The sequence below is a fragment of the Vombatus ursinus genome, unplaced genomic scaffold (assembly GCF_900497805.2).
Source record: "Vombatus ursinus unplaced genomic scaffold, bare-nosed wombat genome assembly UNPS02012709.1, whole genome shotgun sequence".
In the NCBI taxonomy this organism is placed as follows: domain Eukaryota; kingdom Metazoa; phylum Chordata; class Mammalia; order Diprotodontia; family Vombatidae; genus Vombatus; species Vombatus ursinus.
Window position 1 is genome coordinate 1,532,212 of NW_020952487.1, and position 20,123 is coordinate 1,552,334.

The 20,123-nt window shown below is 36.0% G+C and overlaps 1 protein-coding gene and 1 pseudogene across 1 annotated transcript; both read left to right on the forward strand.

Moving 5' to 3' along the window:
• Positions 1-15,138: 15,138 nt before the first annotated feature.
• On the forward strand, positions 15,139-16,089 carry LOC114040127 (olfactory receptor 10A7). The gene has a single exon (XM_027858121.1). The coding sequence runs from the start codon at positions 15,139-15,141 to the stop codon at positions 16,087-16,089; it is 951 nt and encodes a 316-aa protein (XP_027713922.1).
• A 1,564-nt stretch (positions 16,090-17,653) lies between these two features.
• Positions 17,654-18,794, forward strand: LOC114040106 (annotated as a pseudogene).
• The last annotated feature ends 1,329 nt before the right edge of the window (positions 18,795-20,123 follow it).

The window sequence follows — 20,123 nt, forward strand, 5'->3', positions numbered from 1 at the left end:
GTATAATAAAACATAGATATATTGCATTTTAAAACTAGGTCAATAAGTGGCCCATAGATATCCTTATGTATAGATTAGTGGTCTCCATTTCTATTTGAATTTTACAACTCTGCTCTTTACGAGTAAAATCACAAATCCACTCCCTATCCCTATTCCTACTTTAACACTTCAAAGACACTAATGAATTGTTAGTGGAATTGTGAACTGCTCCACGATTTCTGAAGAACAATTTGGAACAATGCCCAAAGGGCTATAAAACTATGTATACCTTTAGACACAGCAATACTACTACTATGTCTTTATCCTACAGAGATTAAAGAAAAAGGAAAAGGACCTATATGTACAAAAATATTTATATAGCAGTTTTTTATGTTGGCAAAGAACTGGAAACTATGGGGATGCTCACCAAATTGGGGAATGACTGAACAAGTTGTGGTATATGATTGTGATGGAATCCTATTGTGCTATAAATGCCAAGCATAAGTTTCAGAAAAACCTGGGAAGACATACAAACTGATGCTAAGTGAAGTGAGCAGAATCAGGAGAACATTGTACACAGTAACAGCAATATTGTGATGATAATAAACTGTGAAAGACTTAGCTACTCTGTTTTCAAGTTAATTAATTATTATAATTTATGGAATAAAACAAGTATTTCTGTAACATAATATAACAAAAATATGATTGCATATGAAACTGCAAATCTATTATATACAACTTGCTATTCTTTTTAAATACATAATGAAGTTATCATATAAATTTCTTTTTTTCTTCCCCTTTTTTTGTTCCCCTCCCCCACACCCTATATATATACACACATATAAATTTATTCTATACTTACTTTTGTTTGTCAGTTCTTTCTCTGGATGAAGACAACTACTTTAATCAATACAAGGATCAAAGACAATTCCAAAGGACTCACAATTAAAAATGCTATCAGCAACCAGAGAGAGAAGCACTAAACTCTGAGTGCAGATTAAAACATACCTATTTTATTTTATCTTTCTTGCTTTTTTGCAATATGGTTAATATGGAAATATGTTTTGCATGACTTCATACGCATAATTGTTATCACATTGTTTGTCTTCTCAATGGTTAAGGAAGGGGTTGAAGGCAGAGAATTTGGAACTCAAATTAAAAAATATGAATGTCAAAATAAATAGATAAATAAATCATAATTAAAAGAAAAAAAAACCTCAAAGATCTTATATTTCATCAGTATGTGTCCTCCCTCCACTGAGTCTTTGATACTTGCTAAGGCCAAAGTTTCATAGCCTTGTGGCTAACCTGATGACAAGTCTCTGCCCTTGGCGAGGCTGGTCTTTGGAAAATAGCTATTTAGTATACAATGTTTAGAGAAGTGTGGTACAGTGGGAATAACCCAAGTCAAGATCAAGAGATCAAGAGTGGAAATTCCAGCCAAGCTCCTGAGAGTTTATCATTGGGGAGGGGAGTGGGGGGTGGAGGGGAAGAGAAGAGTTCCCCCAGTACCACCCTTGACCAAGGTAAAACCTTAAGAACATTGGAGGATCAGAGCCCTGGGACTTTTGATCAGCATCTCAAGCAGTTTCCCAAGAACAGCAGTGACTGTCAGCAATGTCTGCATCAGGAACCAAGGATAATCTAGACCTACTGAGGAAAGGCAACTTTGAGACTCCACAAGGAGCTTGATAGAAAGCTACATCCTACCCCAAGGGAAATCTTAAATTTTCCTAAAGGAAAATATGATATTTAAAGGGAATCTCGGCAAAAAGCAAACTTTTTTTTCTAACAATAGAGAACTTAGATGCACCAACTGTGTCAATTGATATAATTAAAAAAAATTTGACTATAATTTACCACAATAGCTCCTAACTGTGCAAATACAGTTAAAATACAAATGATTCCAATCAGATATTATCATTTTAAATATTTTTTTCTTCTATCTCTAGTATGTGCAAATAGATTTCATTAACTGACACAGCATGGTCCTTTGAAGTATTCTGAAATTGTGAGCCTGCCATATTCATTTCATGCCCAACACAGAGGAATTCTTATACTGAAAAAGTTATGGAATCTTGAAGTTTTAAAGTAATTGAAATGAAATGCCCATAAGATGCCAGCAGAAAGCCAAGCCTGAGATGTGGAACAAATCTATCACAGAAATAGTTGGAAAAGATAATTAAGGGGAAATGCATGCCTCATGCATATTTGGTCTGTCCCAGAAATGTAGGTGAGAAGCTAAATGGTGCAATAGATAGAGTGCCAGACATAGACTCAGAAAGACTTGTTTTCCTGAGTTCAAATGTGGCCTCTGACACTTACAAGCTGTGTAACCCTGGGCAAGTCACTTAACCCTATTGGCCTCAGTTTCCTTATCATAGAATGAGCTGGAGAAGGAAATGGCAAACCACTTTAGTATCTCTGTCAAGAAAATCCCAAATGGGGTCAGGAAAAGTCAGACACGACTAAAAAATGACTGAACAACAACAACAAAGTAAATGTAGGCAAGTCTTCTAATTCTTTGAGCCTGTTTTTCTTCTGGACTTGGACTCAGTAGACTTGAGTTCAAATCTCCTTTCTGTAATTTTCTCCTTTGTGACTATAAGTAAATCATTTGCTTTTTTAAGCCTCAGTTCCCCTATCTACTATAAAAGGGATACCATACAGGGATGTTGTAAAGGATATAATTTGTTCATTGTAAGGTATGTGAATAAATTTGAACTATTATTCTCCTGATAATTATTAGGTTATTCTGGAGCTAGAGGAAACAACAACATCTAGCCAACTTTTGTGGAAATATTTGTCTACTGATCTTGTTCCATGGGAGTTTACTCAGTTTGATTCATAAAAATTATCCAACCACATCACTCTATATTAGAAAATTGATGGCATTTGATTCAGTGATATGAAGTCTTTATAGAGTCTTTTCTTTACCAGATCTTGCAAACTGTCCTATTGTGAATTATTTATTGTTAGATTAAAAAGGCAATGTAGCATAATAGATTGAAGATTGGCCTAGAGTTAGGGAAATTTAGGTTCAAGCCCTGCTAGTCACTTAAACCTCTTAGTACCTCCAGGTACTTCATTAAGAATATAAGTTAGAGATGAGCTATGTATGGCTATGCTTCAATAACTCAATAAGCATTCCTTAAGTGTCTGTTATGTGCTAGGCACTGTACTAGCTGGGGATGCAAAGAAAGGCAAAACCAATCCCTACTTTGAAGGAGTTCATAATCAAATGAGGAAGACAATGCAAAAAGAACTATGCCCAAATGATACATGCAAGATAAATTGGAGATAATCAATACAGACTGGAGTTTGTACACCATGGAGTTCCCTACATTTAAGAAATCATTGGCCTAGATAAAAATAGTAAAGGAGTCAACTTCATTTATTTTACTCTCAACATTTTTGTAACATTAGCTTGTTACACTCTCAAACTAGGAAAGAAATCTATCAAAATAACTCATTTTTCCTAAAAAATATTTCATTTACCTGTTGAAAAATTTCACTTTTGTTATTAGATGACAGGATTTTGTTAGCTTACTATAATACAGTTTTAAGTGAATGCTCTCCTTGGAACAAACAAATAAAACATAGAAATCCCCAAATGTGTGAAGTCTTTCTTTCATTTTCCCAGAGAAAAATATAGGAAGTGATGAATCTTCCATTCTAGTTATCTATAGGACTAACACTTCAGCAAAATTCAATCTTAAACTCATGGGTGCTTCTTTCCCCAAAAGTTTTAGATTATACCTTTGCTAATGATTCCCACTGTACCTCATTTGTAACTTCTAAAAATTTATTCCTCTTGGTGGCTGCATCTGTTTCAATTAACATTGTATTAATAATTAACAGTAATGATTCTTAAAAATTGGAGTCCACATATGAAAGCAATTATTCCTGATCAGAGATTAATGTAATTAAATGGACAGTGGGCACATAATTAGTTTCCAAGTCTCATTTAATTTCCCAAAGTAATTGATAGAAAATGTCATCCCTCCAGCCCTTTCCCATAATTTTTCATTACTCCTTACCTTTAGCCTCTAAACATACTCAAATCTCTTCCATCTTTCACCTAGAAGATGAAGAACAAAGAAATACTTCACTTAACCAATCCCTCAAAAATAGTTCACAGTCAAACTATTAGAAAAGGCTATCTAAACACATTATTCTTGCTTTCTCACCTTCCATTCACTCTCATCCCTCTGCCATCTGTCTTTCACTCCTATGTTTCTACAATATCTGTTGTCTCAAAGGTCATCAATGATCTCTGTAATTCTACATCCTTTGTCTTTTTTCTTAATACTCTTCCTTCTTGACCTGCCTGAAGCATTTGACAGTGGCTACCCCCTTCGTTTGGATACTCTATTTCCCAGGTCTAATTAATCTATCAATCTCCTTTGCAGGATTATCAATCATGTCCCAACCCCTATGCATGGGTATCCACAAAGGCTCTTATGGGTTCTACTTTCACAGAACCTTGCAAATATATCTCCTTACATTTGCTCATACCACAACTGCCTATCAGACCCTTATCACCTCTTGCCTGGACTATTGTAATAGTCTCCTAATCTATTTTCCTGCATCCAGGAGTCCCTTTCCACAATCCAACCTTTACATAGCTTTCAAAAACATAGAATAAACCATTTCCTTCCCTTGCATAAGAAACTTCAATGGCTCCCTCTTCCCTACAAATGCCTCTGATTGCTATTTGAATGTCTTCATGATATAGGTCTCCCGTGCTCTTTGTTCCAGCTAAATAGGTGTAGTTGCTTAGTTGCTCTTCAGCATACTTAACATCCTGCTTCCCACCTCCATTCTTTATATAGGCTGCCGTAGATGTTTGAAAATTCTTTTTCTTCCCTCTGTTTCCTGGAACATCTTGAACCTTCAAGATTCAACTCCATTTCCACCTCTTTCTAGAGGGGGTTCTTGATTTTGCCAGTTGTTACAGTATGCCTTAAAATTACATTGTATATACTTTGTATTTAATTATTTCTATATATAGTTGAATATCTCCTTCTTTAGAATATAAGCTCCCTGAGGGCAGGGAATGTCAATCACAAGTATTTATTAAGTATTTACTATGTATAATAAGTACTGGGGAAATAAAGAAAAATCAAAACCTGTCCTTGTCCTAAGAGCTTACATTCTAATGGGAAGACAGAATGTATAAATGGGTATAGACAAGATAAATGTAAAGTGAGAGCACAGTAACTTCATTAGAGAGGAAGGTGCTATAATATGAGGGACCAGAAAAGGCCTCTTGCTCAAAGTGGTGTCTGAGCTTTGAAGGAAGCCAGGGATTCTTAGAGGCAAAGACTAGGAGGGAGAACATTTCCATCATGGCCACTTCTTTCCCATCTCCTGACAGCATGAAGATACAGTGACTGGCTGCCTGCCGCACCTTGCCCTGCCCTCACTATTTGACTACTGTTTCATCTTTGTCTTTGGCACATTCAATCAACCATTTTATGAAGCAATGAAGTTTTGCTAGATGCTGTGCTAGGTATTAGGGATAAAAGATAAATTCAAAACATTCTGCCCTCAAGGAACTCACATTTTAATGTGGAGACAAAATGTGTTTATGTATAAAACATAGATACAGGTATATGCAAAACACATATAAACTAGATACCAGACAGGTTTGAATACTAGAGTATATGGTACTCTTATTGATTGACCATATACTCTTATGGTATTCTTATTGATTTATTTATTATTTTTAAAATGTAAGTTAATTTTTACATCTACTACATGATGGTGATGATAATATCTAGCCCTTATATAGCATATTTACTTATAAAGTACTATATACCTACTACATGCCAGGCACTATCTTAAGTGCTTTAGAAATACCTCATTTGACCCTCACAACAAGTCTGATAAGTGTTATTATTCCCATTTTACAGATATGGAAACTGAAGCAAAAAACAGTTAAATGATTTGTCCAAGATCAAACAGCTAATAAGTGTCTGAGGTCATGTTTGAATTTGGGTCTTCCTGACTCCAGGCCTGGTGCTCAGTTCACTGAGCCATCTAATTGCCCTGTGTCCTTTTCCTTTCCCCTCCCACAAAGAAATCTCTTATAACAAATAATTTTAAAAGAAGAATAAAATAAAAAGAGGAAGAAGAGAAGAAATTTAGCCAAACTAATCAATGCATTAGGAGCATGTGTTTCCTCTTATGTTAAATGAGTTGGAGAAGGAAATGTCAAACTATTCTATATCTTTGCCAAGAAAACACCAAATGTGGTCACTAAGAGTCAGACATGACAGAAATGACTGAACAACAACAAAATCAATACATTAAAATATATTCTACACTACCATCTCTTTGTAAAGGGTCAGTAAGGTATTTTTTCTTATATTTCCTTTGAATCTATGCTTGTCTTTTTGATTGATTATTGATGCTAAATAAAAATAGCTCCTTGAAGTATATGCCCTTCAAGGCTCTTTGCTAGCAACTACCAACTACTGATGATTTTGAAAAAAAAATAAGATTTTAGATAAGCTGTAATAGTCATTCCATGATGCTTTAGATCATAGTCTAAAAAAAGAGTCAGTCTGCCAACCCCTGCTTTAGACTACAAGGACCCCATGCCATCAGTCTGGAAGAAGAAGTCCTACAGCCAGTTGTTTCCTTCCCCACCCTCACCTGCATCCCCAACTCTATGCATTACAAATACACATTTATAGGGATATCATGTTATTTTGGTGCACTATATGTAATATAAGATTGCAAACTAGATTCGATTATCCAATTGCTATTTAGAATGAATTGTATTGGAAGAAGAAAAGATACTGCATTACAATCATGTATTTCAGTATTGCATAGGATGATTTTCTGAACTCTCAGAAAACAATACTGATTGTACTTCTGACATAGTGTGGATACTTTCAGCTTTTGAATTTTGCCATATAGTATTGAAAAGCAAAATGGACCACAGTACAGTTTGACTTATATTTGTTTCAGAAATATGTAGCATTATAGCTTATTATCATCATTATTCTTTTTTGCAAAACTGTACTCATTTAGAATGTATGCAGTTAAGAAAGAAGCACAAAGTTTTCCAAGTGGTAGGGCTTACTGAATGATCACATTTTTATATATTTTGGATTTGGGGATTGTTCATGGCAGCCATTTCCATGTAGTCATATTACATAGTTATGTCCTTGGTGAAAACTTGTTCCTTGCTCTCTGAAAGTTTGTGGGATGCCTATACTTTTTCTTAAAGAATTGGTTATTCTGTTGTTGGATTGAACATTCTAAGAACCAAAAGTCAGTCTTAACGGCCACCAACAGTTGTGTCATTATACATTATAACCATATGAATTTAATGTTCTTTAATATCATGATAACCCAGAAACACTCAGAGAACAACGAATAGGTTTTCATCACCAGGCCCAAATTATACCACAAAACACATCTTGATTAGCCAAACTTGACATTGGTGCTGTTTATATTTGTGATTACAGGAATTCACAATGGTAATCCTAGAAGATCTGGACTGGGGGTTCAAGAGAACCTACAACCGGCCACTAAAGACACACAGTCACATACTTAGACCTATTAAAACTCAAATAATGAAAGGCCTGGGGGCCTTACGCAAATTTCTAAATTCATTTCTAAGGGTTAAGGAGTGGCTTAATTGGTGTCAGTCCTCTCTAAGGCCAAGGGACCATTTCCCTAAGGTCACATAAGCCCTTAACTATGCTTAATAAATCAGAACAAGAGCCTTTCAGAGCCTGAGTCCATATAAGGTAGGTCATGGATACATAACCAAATGACACCAAATTCAGCAAATATTTCTCAATTTGTTTCTATTTTTTATTTCTTCATTGCTCATCTGATCCAGGAATATAATCATGGTTCATATTAACTTTTAATCTGGTAAGGTGAATCTTTATGGTTTCTTTTAAAGTTTCTTTATAATGTCTATTTCTTATATTTCCTTAATACTCCAATTGTCAACCAAATAGTAAAACAGTATAAAATAATATAGCACAAATATTTACCTGAAGTCATTAGAGAAGAGGAAAATAAGATCAAAACTCTAATCTTGTTTTAATAATGAGAAAGATATATTTTCCTTATTTTTTAAATGAAAAAGAAACTCAGCCTTTAAAATGTGCTCAATTTAGAAAATTATAATATGTGAGTTCCAGGGTAGGAAGAGGATTTTTGCATGCTTTTTGTTGGTCAGTCATTTTTCATTCATGTCCAACTCTCTGTGATCCCACTTGGGGTTTTCTTAGCAAAGATATTGGGGTGGTTTGACATTTCCTTCTCCAATACATTTTCACAGATAAGGAAACTGAGGCAAACAAGGTTAAGTGAATTGCTCAGGGTCACACAGCTAGTAAGTCTTTGAGGCCAGATTTGAACTCAGAAAGATGAGTCTTCCTGACTCCAGGCCTGGTGCTCTATCCATTGTGCCACCTAGCCACTTAGAAACTAGATAAGAATCTTGTCCTGTCAATTGAGCAGAAGTTTCATGTTTGAAATTGAAATATGGGGCAGTTTGATGTGTAGGGAATTTTAGTAAATACATAGTTTTGGTTAATATCCTATATGTAATATCCTTAATATAGAGGCAGTATAGTATATGGATCAAGCATTGGGTTTGGAGTTAGTAAAATCTAAGTTTGAAACCCAGCTTACTGGCTATGCGACCCTGAGTAAGTCACTTAACCTTCATCTTTTTTTTTTTTTTAGTATCAGCAAAGTGCTTTAAGAATTTAGAACTATTAATTAATCAGTCTTTATGCCTTTTAATCTAGAATTTCTTATAATTTTTTTCTATGATTACAGAAAAAACCCTGTTTTTGTTCATTTTAAATATTTTCTTTATAAAAAAGTTTAAAGCAGGTATATTTAAAAACTATATTAGTAATTTGTTTCACATTGTTGTATTTGGCATTTATAAGATGGTTTAATAACTCTCATGAGCTTTTAAAACTGATGATTGATAAGTTAAAATAAATTTTGAATTTTTGGAAATCTCAACTTCTAGTATTTCACACAATACACAAGTGTATGATGGAAACAATAAGAAAGTTCAAATCAAGTTGCAGCTCATCAGATATACTTTAAACTATAGCATTGAGAAGAAAAGCAAAAAAGAAGGCCTCAGGCTGAAGACAGGTTTCAAAATCCACAGTCTCCATAAAGAATATTGTGATTATTTGAGCTGGTCTAAAGAGTTCTTGGGCCCAAGATGACATGTTTTCAAGGACAATTCCTTTAGCTCATCCAATAGAAATCCTATTTACTTTGTTAAGAATCATTTTATTTGTCATTGATTGTAGACCAGAACTGCAAACAATTTTGTTGATTGTTGAAATCCTATTTACTTTATAAAAGAGTATGTTTCACTTGTCAATTCATATTCACAGACGAATTGCTATATTCCAGTTTAAGTCGGTCTTTATTTTATCTTCTTTGAAAGAAGGGTCTTAGTATCATTTTAATGAGGTTAAAATCTGACTTAAAATAGTTTGTGCATTTAATTGGAATTACTTGCAAAATGGCTTTCATTCTTTTCATAAAGCAAATCAGATAGGAAAGAAAGACAATTGATAAAATGCTTTAAAATCCAGACTTCAGGTAGAAGACTTCTTTCTTGAAGAAGAGGGATTTTGTTATCATTTTATTTCAAAATGTGGGTAGCATTCAGGTTATGGGAATTAAGCGTGTTTCATATTTTGACTTCCTTTTCTATTTTTGACACTTGGCTTTGCTTAAATGCATTGTTACTAATATAATGCCTGGAAGTTACCTGATCTCTCTATTTTGTTAATTGTGATGCTATCCTGTTATATCTGTTCTTAATGTATTGCTATGTACATGTTGTCTCCCTGATAAAATAATACGATTCTTGAGAAGACAATTTCCATTTTCACCTTTGCGTTCCCAACAGTACAGTGTCTTGCATATAGTTTATGCTTAATAAAGTTCTGATGATTGATTGATTGATCTCCTACCTCTGTGCCTTTGCATATTATTCTCCATGCCTTAAATACCCTCCCTCCTCATCTCTGCCTCTTAGAATCCCAAGTTTCCTTCAAAGTTCAGCTCAAGCACTGCTTTCCATGTGAGGATATGGAAGAAGATGACAAAGATCCTACCAAATAAATCCCAGACATGGACTTCATCTGCTTCACTGTAAGTGAGCTGAAGGACACAGCTGTAGAGGCTAGTGTCCTTCAGGGTCTCATTCTCATCTTTTAGTAGGAGCCAAAAGACTTAGTTACTAAAGGTGGAGGATTCCAGAGTCCTGGGAAAGTTCTCCCTGTCTGGTCCAACAGAAAAATTTTTTTGATTTAAGTGAGATCAGCTATACTCAAATGATAATTCCTTTATCTGTCTCCTATAGCTAAGAATATACATTTTTCTCCAACAGGTATACTATTCTTTTGATATAACCACCTGTGTTTTATGAATAACCACCTTTCTTTGTTTCACAGTGGTTTTTTTTTGGGGGGATAATGTTTAGTTTATCACTGCTGCCCTAAAAATCTGTATATTAGGAGACTCATGTTATGCTCAGGGAAGATTGTCATGTACCTTGCTATTATGGGACCCCAACATCAAGAACCTAGTTTGATGAGTGATGAACCTCTTGTATCTCTGAAAAAATTCTGCTACAAGACCTTTTTTGATCTCAGTATTAGGAATTTTCCCCCCCAAATTACCTTATTACTTATTTTCTATATATCTTATATTTAATTATGTGCATATATTTTCTTCTCCAATAGAATGTAAGCTTCTTGAAGTTAAGAATAGGACCATTAAATAAGAGTCTTTTGAGGATGCTGGACACATAGATATATTTGTAGACAGAGAGAGATTAAAGATTTGTGAGAGACGGGGGATGATAAAGGAGACAATCTGCCAGGGAAGATAAGATGAAATGGGATTACTTGTGCATATACCGGGGTTTGCCTTGGCAAGATGGGTCAGCTTTTCACATAAGACAAGAGTGAAAGAAGAGAGTGGCAGAAAGCATTTGACTGATGTGAGATGAGGACAGGAGAAGAACAAGCTCTTAGTGAAGTGCCTCTAATTTTTCACAGAAAAAGGAGGCATGATTCTCAGCTAACAGAGTGGCAGAGGGGTAAGCATGGTGTGTTTGAGGAGGTTTGAAAAGCTTTGGAAAAGCAACTGTGATGAGTGGGGTAATCCATTGATAAGGTGTAAAAAGTTTGCCTTAGTACAGTTAGAGCCCAGTTGAGGTTATATAAAATAAATTTCTTGTGGATGCAGTGAGAGTTTCATGATTTTCTCCATCTTCTTTTAGCAACAAAGGAGTAAGAGCAAAGTCAGCAGATGGTGGGAGTAATTTTGAGTTGAGGGAATGAACAGCCATAGGATAAAGTGACAGGGGACTCCAGAGAAGACTTTAGTGTAGAGTTGACCTGGTTCACCAAAGGCTTAAGATGAGGAACAGAGGAGAATTTGTTCAACCAGTTCAAGGATGATGGCCTGGGAAAGAGTTGAGGGCTTAGGGTTTGGAGGGCATGGTTGGAAGGAAGAACAGTGTATTAGGAATTTCAAGGCAAAGGGAGAGGTAAATGACAGCAGATTGTAAACAAATAAAGAATTCCATAATTCATAAAAGTGGAACACATAGACCATTACTGTGTGTAGCTGAGAAACAATAGTTTTAGATCAAGGTAAAGAAAGTTAGGGCATCTGAGGGAATTTCAATATGCATGTTGAAATACCCTAGTAGAAGGAGTTGGGGAGGAGAAAGACTATGAGCCAGGCACTGAACTCATTGAGGAAAAAAAGAGTGTCCTACAGGTCAGTAGATAACCACTATCAGAATCTTGATTGGGAGTTAAATATGGACTGATTGAACCTCAGAGGAGGAGAGGTTACTGAGTATTGTCATTAAGGATATAGCTTGGAATTGGTAATGGAAGGTAAGGAGTATTCCAACTTCTCCATTTCAAACAGAGTCAGAAATATGAATAAATGTGCAACCAGTGCTGAAAATGATGACCAAGGAATCTGTATCATCAGAATGAAATTAGGTCTTATTGAGTGCAAGAAATTGGAAGGAGAAAGGAAAAAGTTTAAGATAAAAAAATGTTATGTATGGAGCAAATATTCTAAAGAGCACAGTGGAAGAAGTGGGTAGTTCTAAGGTGAGACTTTGGGAGGAGGTGGTTGAGAAGGGTAGAAATAGGGAAGTATTTAGTGGATGAGGGAGAACAATGCTTAAACAGTGGCAGAAAGGAGTTCAGAATCAATGATATGGGTAAGAAATGATGGGATGGGAATTGGTCAATCTTTGAGAAATGAGTTCGGGTAAGTGATTATCCCTAGGGGTCTGACCTCAGGGTGGAGTCCTCCCAAGCTCAGACCAGGAGACTAGTAAAGATGGGGTTGTAGGAAGCAGTGCTTAAGAAGGCTGGACAGAATGCTGGGAGGGAGCATGATGGAATAGCTAGTCTAAGAATGACAGTAGAAAGCTCCTCTCCTTCCCTGGCAGGTGCTTCTCTTCTTAATAAAACATTAGGATCACATCATATCTAATAAAATTACAACTCACATTTACCTAGTGCTGCAAGATTTTGCAAAATATTTCCCTCACATGTAAGGAGTGAAAGAAAAGAAAGTAGCAAAAAAAAAAAACAAACAGTTGAGTGATATGAGATGAGAAAGAAGGGAGAAGGAGTTCTCAGTGAAGCATCTCAATTTATTGACCTTTGGGGTATGTGATGCAGGTATTATTATTCTCATTTTATAGATGAAGAAACTGAGGTCAGTCTAGCGATCAACCAACAAGTATCAATTATTTACTATTTTCCAAGCTTTATACAAAGCACTGGGGAATACATAGACTAACAGAAAATAGTCCCTGCCCTCAAGTAGCTTACATTCAAATGTGCAAGACAAATACATACATACATACATACATACACATACAGATTATATATGTGTATAATATACATACATATATACAGATCAAATGTGTATGATATATGTCATATATATCATATACATACAATTACATTATATATAATATTATATTGTATATATTATATAATCTATATCATGTGGGATATATTATATATGGAATAATATATAACTACATAGGTATAACTATATTTAACTTTATATAAGTATATGTAACTATATATACTATATATAAATATGTAATATATAATATATAAGACTGCAACTATATATAACTATAACTATACATATAACATTCAAGGCAGATACAAGGTAACATTAGATGGGAAGGCATTAACATCTGGGGAACCAGGAAAGCCCTCCTACAGAAGATGGCAACTGAGCTGAGTCATGAAGGAAATCTGTAATTCCAAGATGCAGAGGAGAGGAAGGAGAGCATTCCAATGAGTATAACAGCATGGAGATGGGAGATGGATTGTTGTGTTTAAAGAACAGCCAATATGGCTAGACCAAAGAGTACAGAGAGAGGAGTAATACATAGGAAAGTTAGAGACCTTGGAAGGGGCCAAGTGGTGGAGAGCTTCAAATGCCAAATGGGAGTTTGTATTTAATCCTAGAAGTAATAAGGAACCACTGGAATTCATTGAGCAGGGGAAGGATGTACTCAGGCTTAAGCTTTAGGAAAATCACTTTGGTGGCTAGTAAAGTATAGAGGTTGTATTGCAGCAGAGAGAGACTTTTGACGGTGGGACTAATTAGGAAGGTATTAGAATCAAACCTAGTAGGTGATAAAGACCTGAACTGATTGCTGTATGAATGTAGATAAGTAAACGGGATTGAGGAGGTGTGTAGAAAAGGGTTGGCCTTGACAAGGAGAGGGTCATTCTCTTCATCAGAGATTGGAATAAAAGATAAAACTGTGGAGGATGATACCAAGGGATTATGACATGAGGAGGAGGGAGAATAGAGAGCTCACAGGTAATGACTTCAGTTTTCTTGGTAAAATATGACATGAGGTCCTCAGACGAGTGGGTAGTAGTGGTGATAGAAGATAATATAGTGATAGAACAAAATAATGGGTTTTGGGTTTAGTTAAAGAAAAATATTACATTGAGAAGGTGGGACTACAGAAAGCTTTGACAGACAAAGTACCTTAACTATGAATATGCTACATCAATGAAATCATTTGTTTGAACTAAAAAAATTCAAACTTTTCCCATGTTTAAAGAAAATGATTACAGAGTAACTTCATAAAACTTAATACTTTCGTGATGGAAAGAATAAGGGGGAAATACCCACCAACCAGCACTTAGTTGGCATTTTCCACTTAATCTATTTCATGTATCTCATATTCTGGATAACCAATTTCCTTTCTTCATGATCTTTACAATATACAAAAACAGTATGGATGGGATGATATGTTTAAAAGAGGATTGGATTTGAAGTCAGACAACTTGATTCTTCTACATAATACCTGTCATGTGACCTTGGGTAAGTCACCATTTTTGGACTCCATGTCCTCTAAAATCCCTTCCAACTCTGGATCCTATGAGCATTATTGCTCATTTTCCTAGAATAGTGTCTTTAATGCATCCTGCACATCTAGGGAAATGCTTATTGAATGTGTTGTAATGATTTTCTGTTTAACCAGCTTCCTTTTTCTTATTTTTGCAAGATTCAAGTTTCTGATAACTGAGAATGGCAGTTCACCAGTGACAGGGGAAAAGTTCTTTCTGTGGTCATCATATTTGCCGTTTTCCTATTCACTCATTATTCTTGGACCAAACCTTTTCCCAACAATTTTACTAATCCCTCAGAGATGCAGTATAGTGTCACTGTGAACTGGGAGCAAAAAAGATTCTCTCTTTTTCCCCCTTCTGTTCATATGTTTTGTTTTTAATGAACCATGAAGGAAAGAAACAAGCATTTATTAAATGTCTACTATGTGCCAGGCAGTGTGTTAAGCATTTTGCAAATATTATATTATTTGATCCTTTTAACAACCTTGGTGAGTAGGTACTATTATTATCCCCATTTTACAGTTGAAGAAATTGAGGTAGACAGAGATTCCTAGGTCCACAAAACTAGTAAATGTTTCAGGTCAAATTTGAATTTGGGTCTTCTTGACTCCCAGTGCTCTATCCACTGCACATCCTAGTTGCCTCTAAGAGGCATGAGAAACAAGTGTGAACTCTGGTCATCCAGGTGAGACAAGACTGAGAAATGACTTGTGAGAATCAGACCAGAGTCACTGAGTTTTTCCTTCTGGGGTTCACCAACAACCCTGAAATGCAAGTTTGCCTCTTTATTCTGTTTCTGATCATTTATTCAGTCACCTTGGTGGGCAACTTCCTCATTATCACAGTAACTAGTATGGACCCTGCTCTTCAAACCCCCATGTATTTCTTCCTCCGTAATCTATCATTCTTAGAAGTCTGCTTCACTTTGGTTATGGTACCCAAGATGCTGGTGGACTTGGTCTCTGCAAAGAAAAGCATCTCCTTCATAGGCTGTGGTACGCAGATGTATTTCTTCTTCTTCTTTGGCAGCTCTGAGTGTTTTCTCCTCTCCATGATGGCATACGATCGTTATGTGGCCATCTGTAACCCTCTTCGATACACACTTATCATGAACCAAGGGCTGTGCAACTTCATGGCAATAGGCTCTTGGCTATCTGGTGTTCCTGTCTCTATGCTGCAAACAGCTTGGATGATGGCTCTTCCTTTCTGTGGACAAAATGCTGTGGACCACTTCTTTTGTGATGGGCCACCTGTTTTGAAGCTGGTCTCCCAGGACACAATCATGTATGAGATGCAGGCATTGGCCTCTACCCTCCTCTTCATCATGTTCCCCTTCTCCCTTATCTTGGTTTCCTATACCCACATTATCACAACCATCTTGAAAATGCCCTCTGCCACTGGCCGCCAGAAGGCCTTCTCCACTTGTTCTTCCCATTTAATTGTGGTATCTCTCTTTTATGGGACTGCAAGTCTAACTTATCTGAGGCCAAAGTCCACCCAATCCCCTGAGAGTAAGAAGATGATATCACTGTCCTACACAGTCATCACTCCAATGTTAAACCCAATCATCTATAGCCTGAGGAACAATGAAGTAAAAGGGGCTGTCAGAAGGACATTTTCTAGAGAGGTATTGCAGAAATTGGAGATGTTTTGACACAAACATAAAAGTAAATGAAAGATTCCTAATGAAAAACCATGTCTATTATAACAAGACATAAATCTGTAGAGAAAGCAGGAGTTCATTCTAAGTCCAGCTATACTTTGTTAAGTATAGTTTTCTATCTGTGACTTTGGGAAAGTGTCTTAACTTTCCTCAATTATTTCCTCTCAAAATGTTCTACACCAGACTGCTGTGATAAGCTTCATACTTTAAAGCCTTTCTGGATTGGTAAGACTTTTTAGAACTTGCCTTTTCTGTCACCCTTCAAGGACCTAGAGTCTCTGCTATGCCCACCCATCTATGTAGTTGCAAAAAAAAAATGATTACAACAAAACATAGCAAAAGTTTGTTTGTTTGTTTTAAACAGAGAAGTTTTCAAGGTCAGATTTTTTTTCTCATTGATATTTATTTGGACTCAGGTTAATTTTTAAGCATGTTTAAGTCTTGACTTCATTATTTATTAATTTTGTTGTGTGACCCTAGCAAGCCAACCCTCTAAATCTCAGTTTTATTCATCTGTAAAATGGAGATAATATGCCCTACCTATTTTGTGAGCTGTAGGGAAAAAATGAAATGTATGTACAAAATGTTCTTCATAAATTCTGAAGTGTTATGTAAGTGTAATAACCCTCTCTTTTTTTTTTTGGTGTCTCTATCCATTAGAATATAAGTTTTTTGAGGGCAAGGACTATTTTAACTTTTTCTATGTATCTCCAAGTATGTAGCATAGCACAGTACTTAGCAGTAGTAAGAGCTTAATAAATTCCTACTGATCATTTTATTCGGTTAAAATGTGAATTTTCTTTTTTTTTTTTAAGTTATACTCCTGAAAATGACTGACCTTAAGTTTTAAATTTGTCTGTACATTCTTAATCCATATAACCTATGATTAAATTGCTCTAGTCTTAAAGAATAAATTACAGCATTTGTTTCAAGTTTGTGAAAAGCAAATTATTTGCCATTTAATTCTTCTGATGTTAGTTTATTTTCCATTTAATGTATGACCTTCATATTTTCTATTAAATGCTATTAGAGTCCATTTATGAAACTTTGCTACAAAATCACTAATTTATGCAAAAAAGAACTTTTACCTAAAGTGTATTCAGTTTTTGTAAAATGCAAGCTGTCTTTATATAGAAGAGACACTAATCTTCAAATTATCTAGATAGTGTTAAAAATAATTATGTAAAGGGGTTCAGACTTTAAAAACCCTGTAACAAGTCTCTAGTAAGAACTTCAGTCTTCCTCTAATTTTAGCTAAACTGAGTCAATATATACATCTATCAGTCTAGTAAACATAAATTAGTAATTTTCCAGACATGTCAGTGAAGGCATTTTTAACTAGGTGGTAGAATTCTTGACTTTTTTGTTTTTTTTTTTTCAATATTTGTTGACTATCAAGTTAGGCTCATCATTTGCAGTAGAAATCTTTTCAGTTGACATTTTCTGATCTAATCCAGTGACAAGACAACCAAATATTTATCCAAGTGGGTTTTGACAGGTTGTCCAGTGGTCAATCTAAAAGTAAAGCTGGGGTCGGGGGCGGGGCACCAAAGAAATGGTTAGCTCGCGGGTCCGGCTCAAGCCTGACAATCCTTCCCGCCTTCCCATGTGGGTCTCTGGGACAACCTGAAGGAATCTCCTCAGCCCTGTGGGCCGGCACGGAGGAGGGGCTGAGGGTGGAAGAGGAGTTGGAGGAGGGGGCAGGAGCCCCTTGCACTGTCTTGGAGAAAGCTCAGCAGCAGCCAGAGGGCCAGCGCACCAGTGGCACCGCCCTCCGCCTCCCGCCACTCAGCCGCCCAAAGGCGGAGGCTATGGCAGGAGGGGCGTAGGAGGAAGAGGGAATAGTTAGTCTGTGGAGTTACTGCTCTCAGCGGGCGCAGGGGGCCGACGGCCAGTACCAAGAAGAGGAGGACCAGCGGCTGGAGCAGGAACGCTTCTGGAAGATCATCCCCTTCTGCTACTACGGACGAGCATGCATTAACGAGTGAATCGAACAGAAGGGCAATTCCAATCACTTCCAGATAACTTCCAGCTGACCAACAGAGCCTGCTTCTTCATCACTTGGACGAGATTCGGAAATGCATTGATCATAATCAAGATGTACTACAAACCATTGTGAATGACTGCTATGTATGTTTGAAAAGAAAGAGTATGGAAAAGATGGGATAGGGAAGATTATACTAGTATCCACGTTTGGCATAGATAAGTTAAAATCTACATTGAAGTTTGTGAGAGACTCGGGTGAAACTGAGAAAACTGAAAGAAGTGCCTGCTACCAGACAATCATTAAACAAATTGTAAAAAAAAAAAAAATCCAAAAGAGAGATGAGATCCTTCCAAAGTAAATATTCTGGTACCTGGTGCTGGACTAGGAAGATTGGCCTGGGAAATAGCTGTACTAGGTTATGCTTGCCAAGGAAATGAATGGAGTTTTTTTGATGCTTTTTTCTTCAAATTTTGTACCCAACAGATGCTCTGAAATTAACACACATAAACTTTATCCTTGAATTCATCAATTTAGCAATAACAGAAGAAAGATTGATCGGATTCGACCAGTCTATTTTCCTGATGTTGATACCCCATAGTCTTCCTTCTGGTTCTAACTTTTCTATAAAAGTAATGCTTTCACTTTCCATTTTAAAAATTACAATATTTTCTCTGCTAATATGTTGCATATTACCTTGTAGATGAGCTGACTAGCCCTAACATTGACAGTGATATTGTGTATAACCCTGCTTGTGCTCTCACTTCTACATCCACCTCTCAAGTGCCCACTATAGCAACAGTTCCTCCCAGCCTCATAACTCCACTCCATTTAGTTGGAGGCCAACTATCATGTGATCATGGTCAGTATAAACAAATTAAAAGCATATATTAAAAATTACCCCCACCCAGAGCCATTTTTCCTTCCATGTATCATTTACAAAAAGGATCAGATTTTTGATTGTTGAAACAATTAATTCACACATTCAAATATTGCATTAAAATGTGTCTTTTAAACTAAAGCTGAAAAATCATTTTTATGGGTTAAATAATATTAAGAGAGAGAGTAGAACTGAGTTTTGACAGTTTATAAACGGATCAACCCATAAGCATTGTCATCACTTAATAATCTTCATGAAGTGTTAGTAGGAGTCATCACTTCAAGGGTAGTAGCTTATTAATGGAAAATTTATATTGACCCTATCTGAAAACCTCTAGTTCCAAGGTCCAGCATTAGGAGTCTGGATCAACTTTTCATTGTTCACTTTTCACATGTTCTTAAGCTGATTATGTAATTTAAAACTATGTAAACTTAGAACTCCCCTAATATGTTGTTTCATTTATACCAAGACTAAGAGCTCTATGAAGACAGTGACTGTATTTACCATGTTTTGGATTCCACACATAGCATATATCAGGTGGGATCAATATATGTTTGATTGAATGAATATATGTCTATTTATGGTATTTAGAGGCTTTGATTTTAGCTTAGCTAGCAAAAAGCCAAGTGGGTCATCAATGTTTCCTTTGCCCATATTTTGGATCGAATGTACTCGAATTATGTTACTCTGTTTGAAACATTAGACCTAATTAACATAATATCATAGATTTAGAGCCAGACAACTTCAGAAGTCAAGTCCAAACCCCTCATTTTACAGATGCCCAGAAGTAACTTGCCCAGGGTTACACAGCTTTAAGTGTCTGAGGTGGATCCAAACCCCGATGCTCAAAGTTTTGTGTTTTTTTTTATTAGCATTTTACTTATATTAATGATTGCATATTCTAGTAGGTTTCAATGAATGCTGTGCTTATTATGACTTCTTTCTTATACTCTTCCTCCCAGCCGAGCAGGGAAGGGACCCAAAACTTGTTCAAACTTCTAAGTGAAGAAATAAATTTAGTGTTCCTGAAGAGTCAGACACTGAACAACTGAACAACAAAAATTTTGGGAGCCTTATGCATAACTTTATACTCACCATTTCTAGCTTCTAGAAATTCACTCTTTCCCCTAATTTTTGTTTAGTTTGTTTTTTAGATTGGAG

Bases quoted from the DNA above. Each gene is read 5' to 3' on its own strand.
- LOC114040127 (XM_027858121.1), top strand. From the start codon at position 15,139: ATGACTTGTGAGAATCAGACCAGAGTCACTGAGTTTTTCCTTCTGGGG.